This window comes from Hylaeus anthracinus, unplaced genomic scaffold (genome assembly GCF_026225885.1).
Source record: "Hylaeus anthracinus isolate JK02 unplaced genomic scaffold, UHH_iyHylAnth1.0_haploid 12000, whole genome shotgun sequence".
NCBI lineage: Eukaryota > Metazoa > Arthropoda > Insecta > Hymenoptera > Colletidae > Hylaeus > Hylaeus anthracinus.
Window position 1 is genome coordinate 60929 of NW_026534347.1, and position 11656 is coordinate 72584.

General features: G+C 37.1%; 3 protein-coding genes across 4 annotated transcripts in view; all 3 read right to left on the bottom strand.

The window, feature by feature from the left end:
- Nucleotides 1–1785: 1785 nt before the first annotated feature.
- On the bottom strand, nucleotides 1786–4112 carry LOC128890317 (chymotrypsin inhibitor-like). The gene is made up of 3 exons (XM_054148695.1): nucleotides 3593–4112; nucleotides 3364–3470; nucleotides 1786–3166 (listed from the first exon to the last, which is right to left on the bottom strand). Exons 1-3 carry the CDS (start codon nucleotides 3642–3644, stop codon nucleotides 3083–3085), a joined length of 243 nt encoding a protein of 80 aa, XP_054004670.1. The 5' UTR covers nucleotides 3645–4112; the 3' UTR covers nucleotides 1786–3082.
- Nucleotides 4113–5856: 1744 nt separating this feature from the next.
- Nucleotides 5857–6433, bottom strand: LOC128890220 (chymotrypsin inhibitor-like). The gene is made up of 3 exons (XM_054148516.1): nucleotides 6382–6433; nucleotides 6073–6167; nucleotides 5857–5937 (listed from the first exon to the last, which is right to left on the bottom strand). The coding sequence occupies exons 1-3, from the start codon at nucleotides 6431–6433 to the stop codon at nucleotides 5857–5859; spliced, it is 228 nt and encodes a 75-aa protein (XP_054004491.1).
- Nucleotides 6434–11157: 4724 nt separating this feature from the next.
- LOC128890310 (protein yellow-like) overlaps nucleotides 11158–11656 on the bottom strand; it is a 5401-nt gene continuing 4902 nt past the window's right edge. For both annotated transcript variants that reach the window (XM_054148682.1, XM_054148683.1), the window contains exon 7: nucleotides 11158–11527. In XM_054148682.1, the coding sequence (XP_054004657.1) occupies nucleotides 11345–11527 (183 nt within the window). In that variant the 3' untranslated portion in view covers nucleotides 11158–11344. The remainder of the gene's footprint in view (nucleotides 11528–11656) is intronic.

The window sequence follows — 11656 nt, forward strand, 5'->3', positions numbered from 1 at the left end:
ACACACACACACACACACACACACACACACACACACACACACACACACAAGTCTTATTATGGCTTAATTTCCATTTTTACGGAGCTCTCGTGTAAGGAATTAAGTTTAATACGCGCTCGTTAAAATTAAATGCCATGCAATTGGTATAATAGCACGAACCGTTACCAAACACGATTTCAACTATTTACAAAAGCAATTATGCGAAGAATTGCAAGAGTGCGGAATCAACACATCCGTGATGAAATATAAATATTTGTTGCACTGGTCGGGCAGTTTATCGTAGATGTACAAGCCGATAGTGAAAAATTTCATTATTTTTATTTTGTCTCTGATCGATCTGGACATTTTTCACGTAGAAAAATATTCCTTAAATGGTGTTGGTGAAATTGTAAGAATTATGGTACGATCAATCCATCTATAATGTGTGTTTTTATTATTAGATATTCGGTAATTTTTGTCATTTTCAGGATCCATCTTATCAAATATCATTAATCGTACAGCTGCGCTACACTCTGTTTTCTGTAATGCATGCCAAGTTGCAATTTACGTATCTTGCATCGAAAATCTACATAGATGTACGCTATACTTACTTTTATTTCGTGTTCCGACTAATTTTAATGTAATTTGTTTCGGACAACTCTCCCTCTCTCTCTCTCCGTCTGGCTCTAATGCAGGTCAGCAGCGCGGAATAAGCTTCCCTTTTTATCAGCAGTCACTATTATGGGCACACGATCGATGTAAATATCTCATTTGCTTTATTCGGGACTTGATTCGGGATTACTTTAATCGAAAAATTTCCTTTAATACAGAACAACAGAATTCATATCTTAAGGCTATTTTATGCAAATACAATAATGTATCTTACTTGGAATTTGAATGAATCGATAGATTAAACGAGAGTTTGATCATTTGTGCAACTATCGAGGTAACCAATTCAATAACGAACCTCACCGATACGATAAATACCTCCACTACCTATGATTACGACCATCTATTACTTCCATTTCCAACTTTACTCGTTACTAAGCTACCATCCTTTCCGTTTGTCAATACAATACAACGAATACAACACGAGATTCTCATGCAATCGTCAAGATTGCATTCATCGAGATTCTACTGTATCATTCCTCGTGTACGTGTATGTAGATTCATTGATTTCCATAAACAAGTTTACAGAGAAGTTAGTAATAATCGTGTCGATAATAATCAGCAAAAAATAAAGGTAGTCGTTACGGCATTAGGCCATTCTTACTTACATTAGTTCCTATTAAACTTATAAAAGTACGTTTATCACGGAAAGCAAGTTCCAAGGGTCAAAATTTGCTGACCCGACTTTCTAACAGATTCTCGAACAAAGAATGATCTATTCTCACAGTAATTACCAAGACTTTATTCGAATGGAGAAGTGGATGTTTTATGATTATACAGATGTTTGATAAGAAAGGAAGATGTCAGAAATGAAAACATTATTATACATATTTAAGAAAGCATACTTGTCCATGGTATTATATGTACAGGTAACGATACTTTTTCTTATACATACAAATGTTAATTGTATTTTTTCTTTATCTGCTTATCTTCCAATGAGAATTAAGAGAGTTTATGAAATTGTAGTGTTTCGCTCAAGTTGCAACTTGCAAATCTATCGAACCGTAGACGTAGCTGAGTACGAGAAGAGTTTTCATCTGCCGCCAGATGGCTACTAAGGATTCCTTCCGTTTCTCGCAAGCACTCAATCTGATACACGATTTGTATATAAGGCCGAAACGAACCAGATAACTTTGGGTAGTCTGGCGCTTCTCAGGAAAGAATCAACGCGCATAATTATTGCGGCTAAAAAACACCAAACCACAAACAAACGAAGAAAAAACTCTCTACCCTTTATATAATTATTTACCATTGTTCTCTCTCTCTCTCACTCTCTCTTTCTCTCTCTCTCTCTCTCTCTCTCCGGTACTTTCAGGTGTACACAGTCTCTCTTTATCCGCGTCGTCATCGAAAATCCGATTGTTTACTTTGTAAAACTCCACTGTGGAAGTAAATTGCGACTATCCATTTTGCTAGAAAAAACTTTTGCTCGCGTGAATACCATTTCTCTAAATAGTCGATTACGATCAAGTTAAATTGTCGTCTGTATTGCAAGTAAACGAGTGTAATTTAAAGAAAATGTTTGTCTCGAGAGGACAGTTTTCTCATTCAGCAAATATATTTCGAATAAAAGTATGCCGTGTGCCTATCAGTGAATTAAATTAAAGGATGAACGTGGCTTTGCTTTAGTATGGAGGCAATGTAACGAATTACATTGACTACGAACGACAGGGAAAGGGTCTAACTCGTTGCTCGGATCCGATTGCATGAAATTTTTATTTGCCGTGTAAATTGAAAAATGAAAGAACAGCAAAGAATTACTGTCACTGTTACGTTGTAGGAAATCAAGGATCTTGACAATTTATCGATTGGAAAATTATCGTAACATCCTTGAAACTTACTTGTTAGAATTCCGCGTCATCCGTCACATTTTCGATTTGCAAGGACCATGTAGAAAGTTGGAGCGTACAATGATTAAGAATGCCAGTAGCTACATAGTCACCTGCATCTGCGAGCTTGTCGTGGTACAACCCAATATGTAATTGTTCTGGATGCTCTTCTTGAACACGACGGTCGCCGTAACGTGTCGTCAAGATCCTAAAGTATCCCGTTAATTAATGATTTTGAAACTTGGTAAACGTACCCGGACTATCATACGTCTTCCAAAACAGAAACTGTTTGTCTAGCAACTTGAGCGTCGTATTCGGCGTAGTAGATATTATGTATCATTAAATTTCGTCCAAAATACATTATCCGTAGACACTTCGATATATAGTTGGACCGTAGAGATACAAGTAACACAGACACATATACATGTAGTACATGCCAACTATAAGATTTATTTATTCTTCGGAAACATAAAACATAAAACATACAAATGAATGCAATATAGGTAATTGTTTTTCCTGAATCGTTAAGCGATAGAGTATACGTGAAAAAATAGTCATCGTTATTGGTTTATCTCGCTACAGATGAATATGATCCTTGTGAAAAGTTAAGGACATTCGCTCGGTGGAATACATTCTCCCTTTTCATTTCTCAACAAGCCTTCTACACACCGACAGCCGATTACGCATTGCTGGAACACAAATTATTACACGTTGTTATAATCAACACTGGTTACATATAACATAAAATATAAGCGAATAATTATTTGTAATATTGTATTTCTTTAATATGTCCGTGTAAAATAATATCGTTATACGCATTCGATTATGTCGAATTCGTACGTAGTTTCTCGACAAAATTCTATGTATACATCGTTAAAATACCAACCAGGGTACATATGTCAGGTTTAGGTTTTTTGCAAGTTGGCGGGCAGGCAGTACTACAGGAATCCCAAACTTGATTCTTCGGACAACCGGGTCTTCCGCTTATAGCTGCTGTTATTTGTTATAAAACGATTCATTAGAAAGCAAATTATTTGTACAGCGTTGGGATATGTCGGATAATAACAGTTTCGCGAAAGAAACTGTTTTCAAAACATTCGAATGTTTCCACTTACCGGCAGAAAAAATTACCAAGATGGCGAACAAAATAAGAAGACGGCGAGACATGTTGGTATCGTATAGGTACTACTCGTTGGATGTTTCCAGTGAAGCTGACGATAGCCAACATGAAATTGCTTTTATACTTGTACGAGTCTTGGTGTTTATGCTCTGCTATGTTTGTATCTGACTTAAGTAAAGCAAACAATAGCACGGAACAAGTAACCGAATGAAAAAGAACATCGTTTAGTATGCATTTATCTTATAGTCGATTTGTCAAGTGTTTGTCACTTTATTTTTCGTGTGTTATTTCTCTGCTGTAACCTAACCACGATTCTTGCTAATCGTATTAATAAAGAAATCCTACATTATACTGCCTGTATTACCGTTCGAATATTTTTCATTGCGTGTTCAAATTTGAATTTCTCAACACAATTCTCGGTATTCCCTGCTTCCTTACACCCCACCTCACCTCCCATATGCGAGGATTCCTCTACAATCTTTAATGTTCTTTTAATTCTTTAATTAAACGTCGAAACTTTCCCATATATCTCTAGATCTATCTTTTTCCATTGCGCAACAACACACTATATTACGAACATATTGTATATCTTAATAATGAACTCTAGTAGATAAATAGTCTATAGATACATTGATTGTCGTACGAAAAAACATTACATTGTTCTTTGATGCGGTATGCTAGAATAATTTTGCTGTTTTAATTAGAAATTTGTTTAAATCTATGTACTATCTATGGCAACAGGATATTTATGAATGTCTTGTCGTCGTTGTAACCTGCCTACTCGAGTCATAGAATACAGATTTTTCTTAAAAACAAGCAAGCAACATTATCAAAGCATGCTTAATTTTTCCGTAAATTAGTCACATTTTTAGTTGCTTTAGCTCATCGAACTTGTGGACAAACGGTTTCACTCGAACATTAAAGCGATACACTGTTTTCTCGTAAACTCTTATCGCTTGATATTTCGCACGATACTTGAACAAATTTACATTCAAAATCCGATTGTGTATCGTTTGTCTGAATCTGTACGGTTCGCTATACTAGTACAATCGAGAGAATCAAGATGCATACAGATCCGAGTACATACAAAGACATAAGAACAAGGAAGGTCCTGTACCTAACCAAGTTTTTCAATTAAAAATGAAATTACGCAAGCAATTTCTTCTTATCACTACTTCTACTATTACTTTATTCTTTTTTATACGCAACAGCTGATTTGGTAATGATCATGTACAATGTATCTTCGTTGTTATACCAACTTCATACACGTCGATAATCAACGGTATTCGAAACAGACAATAATGCAGTTAGTGTTAATTGTTTGTCATTGTTGAACTATGTTGAACGCTACTTGAAATACGTATTCCAGGATACAAATTGATAACCTTGGTCTAACGATAAAGCTAATCTATTTTCCCGAAGGTATTGGACCGCTAATGCGCTCTCTCACACAACTCGCACATGCGCGATTCGAACAATTGCATGAAACAACACAGGAAACAATATCTAAATTTTCGGAAACAATATTAAATAAAAAATCGTGTTACTACAACTAGAAACTATGATACTATTTCCAATTTGATATTTTATATTTCAATTATAATAGATAACGCCACTAACTAAAAGGCCGATAATTATTCTTGTATTAAATAATTATTCATAAAAATGATAAATTTGACATATCAACTAATATATTGCACTGTTATAAAGCATAGATTCGTATTAATTTAGCATTGATGAAATATAGATTGAGGAAAGGAATCGGTGGCGCCATCTTACAGCAACAGTGTGAACTATTTTCACTACAAACTTGGGCGTTTTCCCACCGATGACGCCACTCTACTAAAAGATCGATAATTATTCCTGCATTAAATTTAATAATTACTCATAAAAATGATAAATTTCACATATTAACTGATATATTGCAATATTATAAAGCAATGCATAAAATCGTATTAGTTAAGCATTTATGAAAACTAATAGTAATCGAAGTAATCGGGATGTTCTGAGAGAAGGTCCCGAAATTAGTTTGCTAGTGTGCGACGGTAAATGGCATTTTAACGATTAAAAATGTTGTAGGTATGACAGGTATTTAAGAAAATAATAAAAATGCTGAAATAAATGTTTTATCAGATCGTTACAAACATTCTATACTCTCTATGCATTGTACTAGAGGCGTAGAGTGGAATAGAATATGTACATGTACTTTGAAAAGTACGTGTGACCTTTTACTCATTGTGCAAGTTTTTCAAAGATCGATTAACAACATTTCTCCGGAACACACAATCCATCCTTATTTCTTAGATAGCCTGGAACACATTTACAGCCGGGTCTACACATCTGAAAATACAAATTGGTTAAGAATTCTAGTTGAATGGGAAGACTTGACGCGGAACGAATCGTAAATTCAAGTAGATGATTTCCTAAAAATTTAATGAAATTGTAATCTTTCGTGAAAGAAATTCCGATACTAACAGCTTGACAAATTCCAGGCTTAGGATTTGCACAGGTTTGTTGACATGGAGATACACATTCGTCCCAAACTTCATTATCCGGGCATGATGAGATAGCTGCGATTCATTAAAATTCATATTACCGTGACATACATTTCTATTCTATGTGATTTTATATGAATTGTTGAACGATATCTCACTTTTAACATTAATTTACTATAAGCTATACATATTTTCTGTTACGCGTTATATAAAAATGGAAGAGAGCGACAATCACTGACCAAGAGATTAGAGTAGCAAAGTTTTTGCCATTTTCACGATAGGTACGTACCGATGGAGAAAATTGTCAAGACAGCGAACAAGGTAAGAAGAACACGAGCCATCTTGACTTTATGTATAGTATATGTTATTGGTTGAACGGTTCCAGTAAAACTGAGGAAAATGAAAATAGAAAGACTTTTAATACGGATTCGGAATTGTTTCAATTTATTCCTGACACATGACACCTTACGTTTGACTAGCAATTTCGCTTACTTACGTTTCTCACTAAACGTAAACATTGACAAAAGTAAACTCGTAAATATGGCTGTTTTGTCTATGTGTGTAATGTACGAACATATTTCACGCAAGAGCGCCTGGCGCGTCGTGAATGGCGTGTTGTGAATTATTGTGTTTTCAATGTTGAGTAATTAAGATCCTGTGGATCTGGATCGAGCGTTTTTTTTGCGATAGTTTTCGTTCCGATCTTACGGCACGACCGACTACATAGTAATATTCTGTTAAAATAGTTTTCTTAGAGTCTGTTGCGATTATTTATCATGATTCACGCGATTCGAATACCTACCACCACCTGTCCAGTTGTGATTCTGTATGTATTGTTTTTCGCCGAAGAGAAGGAAAACCGACCACCAAAAACTGAAACGTTGAAAAATAAATGTCCATATTCGTTCCTGTTTGTCGCGTATCCGTATATCGTCGTTGCGTCTAATAAGTATAATTCTTCTGATCGCTCCACCTACAAAAGACAACATTCATTTTCGTTGGGTTATATTTAGCAGACTCCATAGATCACTGCCGAGACTCCTTAAATCAATGTCATAGAGAATTACAGTTGATCGGGTCGTTTCAAAGTATCGTGTGTAGGTGGTACAGTTTCGATACCGATTAGTAGATTAGTTCGATACCGTTTTAGCGTTGAAATGTCGAATTACCAGTGCAAGCCAAATAAGACCTAAAGGATGTTTAAATAAATAAAATTCCGTTAATCGGCAACTCTCTGGTATCGTTTCCTTATTGAAATTTGCGAAAAGAAACTTGAAAACTTGAAATTCATCCATGAATACTTAGATGTTGATACATACTATTCAAGGGACACATGAATTACATCCGGATAGTATCTAGTGCAGTTCAAGTTCGACAATAAAACATATTTCTACATCCTTGAAAACATTGATGACATTTACAAATATAAAGGAACCAATCTCAAACTGGCAATGTCCATTTACGTTTACGTATACGTGTACAAAAGAATTATTTTTTGCTTCGAAAGTATGTGTAAGTGGAGTGATCAAAGTAGGATAGGGATACGGATACGGAAACATTTCCAATAAATATCGTGTGCCCATAGTTAGTTTTAAGTTTTACCGCTGATAGCGTTATAGTCCTATTCCAAGCTGAGTCGATAACAAGTCGACAGTGAGACGGAATGGTAAAGGGAATTCCCAATCCAAAATCCATGAGACATCGACTGGCCAACTCTTGCACGGTGACAAATCTATTCTTTATCACGTCTGTGACGTTGTTGGATTTATACGGCAACATAATTTCCCATTGAGTACGATATACGAATGGTTGAAAGGTTTTTAATTTCTTGCTTATCGACGGTGTTTGTAGTGTTATTTCAGCATTCGTTCATCGAAATCTTCATAGATGGTAGCAAAAGAATTACGCATGTTATCATGATACGACAGTTAATAATAACAGTAAAGATATGGTAAATTAAAAAAATGGTTAAATGAAAATGAAATGAATTATCATCGTTTTATTTCATTTACAATGGTAGTATACATGAGTTGAATTTTGTTGTAAAAGAGAATTTATAGAAATGACAATTATCAGAGGAAAATATTCATCATTCATTATGCGCGTGTACAGATCGCTCCGATAAATTCGAGTCTATTGAAATGCTAAAGTGATCATCGTTGGTAGCCATTCGTTTCTATTTCTACTTTCTATTACTTTATGTTTACATTCTTCATGACTTTCCCTTGGTTAATGGCACGTGTTGAAAGGAACCTTTTAAACCAGTTCGTTATCCGAGATCAGTCGAGTTTTGCCGATCTTACTCTTGATAACGCTGTTTTATTTTAGTTTGCTGATAGGTTCGTGGTCGTTCGAGTTCGAGTTCAGCTCGAAAGAGAATTGTCGAGTGTTTAATTGGTAGGATCGCGTGCACGGGTAGAGTATGGAAACCACGAGTCGAGTACGGAAGTATCATAGATTGGCAAAAGAAAAGTATGTACTCCGAATGTAGTCCGAAAGTTGCCAGAAGGAATTTGTAACGAGAATCGCGTCGATGTCGACGCAGCTTGTCTCGGAAACCCGTAATTACCGGCGCCGGTGAAAGAACCGGAGCTCGGTGAGCAGCCACCTTTTAAAAAGGTGTTAAAGCGTGCCGCGAGCGCGCATGGCTAGGTGTTAATTTAAAACAAACCAAAGGATAGCCGCGATTTCGAATCTAAGGAACGCGCCGCCGATCATCCTATATTTTCGCCCGAGACACACCTCGACCTTGTACGTACGGCTACAGCCCTCGGCTATACCCCGTAATCTCTATTTCTTTCCTAACGTATCAAACAAACAATCCATTACGATCGAACCATTATCTGTGCCATTATTCGAATGAAATTTATTCGGAAAACAGATTATTCGTCGCTGATGGATTTACTACATTTTTACAGGAGTTTTTCTATAACATTCCGAATATCCGTAAATTTGATTGCTACGAATCATCCAGTTGTCCGAGACGATACTACAACTACAAATGTTCTACCAACCATCTAATCAACAAGCATTCGAAGCAATTTATTTATTCGTTTTTCCCTTATTTTTTTCTTTAAAGCAACCACAGGGCAACATTCTGGATCCTCCTTTCTTTTGCACCTTAACCTTTTTTTCCTCCAAGCTGGAACGTGCTTTCACCGTTAATGACTACAAACTACATATTTTACGACTCATCGCTGAAATTTATAGCTTGCTCTATTATACTTATAAACGTGTCAGACGTATCGTACGCCAAGTTTATTGTACGTTGAACCTAACAATTATCTTGCAACCTTTAGAGGATACGTTTCTTAAATAATGTTAATGTTTACAAAATCTGACGATTAAGGTTCGTTTGATAGGTGGCGAAAGGAGCGGGTGAAAAGATAGTTGCTGAAATGTTGTTCAATTAGAGATCCGATTTGCATCACGGCCGAAGATGCACGTTGCTTGAACCTTAACGAGACAGCTTTGTAGCTCGTTATGCTTTCGGTTTATCACGATCGAAGGAATACACAAACATGTATGTGTATGTATTACATGCATGTACAACGATGTATAGCGAAAGGTCTGTTTTCGAAATTGAAAACGATACGTGGCCGTATCGTAGCCACCGATCTTTCACGTATCTCGACTTACCCTCTCATTTGAGAGTTCGAAGCGCGAACCATACCGATCTACGATCTATCGATCCTCTGAATTAGCATTCGAGGCGTGAATCTTTAGCCGAATCGAGTCGAACCATCGACAACTTTTCAAGTAATTTCTTGGGCCGTGAGCGTTGATCGGATGTTCGATCTATCCAAAAAACCAGATGATGCAATTTACAATCTTGATTGCTCTTAGGTAACAACTAAGAAGCATTCGTGCTTCTCTATTGGTGAATTGGTCATTTGAAACTCGTACTTGTAGATTTGTACTTGATAGATTTTTAGGAGAGTACGAAAACATTCGTCACGACACAGTTTACTTTGTTTACTATATTTAGAGTAACGGATTGCTCTTGTTCCTTTTTGGGCTTTCAACCGAAAACGTAAAACGAAAAGGAAGAGGTATATATACATGTATACATGTACTCGTAGCATTTTACTAGAGGGTGAGATGCGGGGGAGGCGCGTGGCTATATTTTAGAGCCGGCGCGCGTGAAACGGTCAATTTTCAAAGGAGGGAGAAACCGATATCCGATCGTATATCAGAGCACGGAATGGTCGGTCGCCTTGAAATTATCGGAAACAAGGGGCAAACTAATGGGCCAAGTCGGACCATCTGGCTCCGCGGGGGCTGTCTGATTCACGCCAGCCAACCCGTTCACCGTTTTACCAGACGAATTAACCGATGTAATATTTGGTAAATTTCTAGTAGAGAAAATTACGTGATCGCGTCGAGTATTGTAGTAGAGTGTGTAGTTGTGTGCACTGTTTCGCCAGTTGCCGATAAATTAATCGGCGAGGAAACGTCGCTGTGCCCGCGCCGCGCCGCGCTGCGCTGCGCCGAGGGGAAGCAATGTCCTAACTAGAGAATGTCGGAAGAAATAAATGAGCCGTTTATACTTACCGTGAGATTTGTTCTCTGCAATTAAATCGATATAATAGTTTTCTGCAAAGTTGGGGCTAGCTGCGAAAGCGAAACGCGGCAAATTTCATTAGAGAAGTGTAAGAGTTGGAATTACCTCGGCTTGGATAAACTGTTGGTCGACCGTCCATCGACTAAGAGAACTAGGTCGCGACACGTGCTTTCTTGCCCGTGTGTTGCCGTGAATTTATTTCCAGAAGCTAACTGTATTATTAGCTACTGTCTACCAATTACGATCCTAGCGAGTGTATTCGTTCGCCGTTTACGGTTACGCTACATTCTTTCCTCGGTGTCAATTAAGAAAAGATATTCGCGATTTAGACGCGTGGGAAACACGCCTGGCTAAACACAATCCAATTTCACGCAAACTCGATCATCTACACTTTTGTCTCAACTTATTTCGTTAATACAATTGTTAATTAATAATTTGGTAAAACCTCGATACTTGTTCTTCTTACGGAAAACTGCATGCCTTAAGCTTACCTAGTATCGTAAGTGTATTATACGGGACGAGACCAAAGTTCAAAGAGACCAAAATTGATTTATTTCGGAAGGGGACTTTTCAAAATGAACATTCGAAAGATTTCCACTCTTTCGTTCTAAACATCATTCGTTCGCATTAATTGTGAATTCTCTGTCACGAGTAATCTATCAGTAGTTGTTGAATTCCGAGACAAAGTTTATGCCTCCCACCAAATCGAATTACTGACTTGACCCCATGGAGAATTTTCGCAAACGGTACCTGCAATCGCATCTCGGACTGGAACTGTTAGTATTCGAAAGTTTACATCGGTATAATTCAATGTTGACAGTAGAAAGACTGGCATTCGATCCGAGATGATCCACAGCAACTCGCGATTCACCTGGAGGTAGAATTGGTCGAAAGACGATAGAATTATCACAAACACGTATATACACGGTAATTTATAAGGGAATACTCTGAATAGAGAGAGAGAGAGAGAGAGAGAGAGAGAGAGAGAGAGAGAGAGAGA

Bases quoted from the DNA above. Each gene is read 5' to 3' on its own strand.
- LOC128890220 (XM_054148516.1), bottom strand. From the start codon at position 6,433: ATGGCTCGTGTTCTTCTTACCTTGTTCGCTGTCTTGACAATTTTCTCC. The intron at 6,168-6,381 runs GTACGTACCTAT...AATGAATCGCAG, and splicing joins CTTGACAATTTTCTCCATCG to CTATCTCATCATGCCCGGAT. The intron at 5,938-6,072 runs GTTAGTATCGGA...TTGTATTTTCAG, and splicing joins AGCCTGGAATTTGTCAAGCT to ATGTGTAGACCCGGCTGTAA.
- LOC128890317 (XM_054148695.1), bottom strand. From the start codon at position 3,644: ATGTCTCGCCGTCTTCTTATTTTGTTCGCCATCTTGGTAATTTTTTCT. The intron at 3,471-3,592 runs GTAAGTGGAAAC...AACAAATAACAG, and splicing joins CTTGGTAATTTTTTCTGCCG to CAGCTATAAGCGGAAGACCC. The intron at 3,167-3,363 runs GTTGGTATTTTA...TTTGTGTTCCAG, and splicing joins AACCTGACATATGTACCCTG to CAATGCGTAATCGGCTGTCG.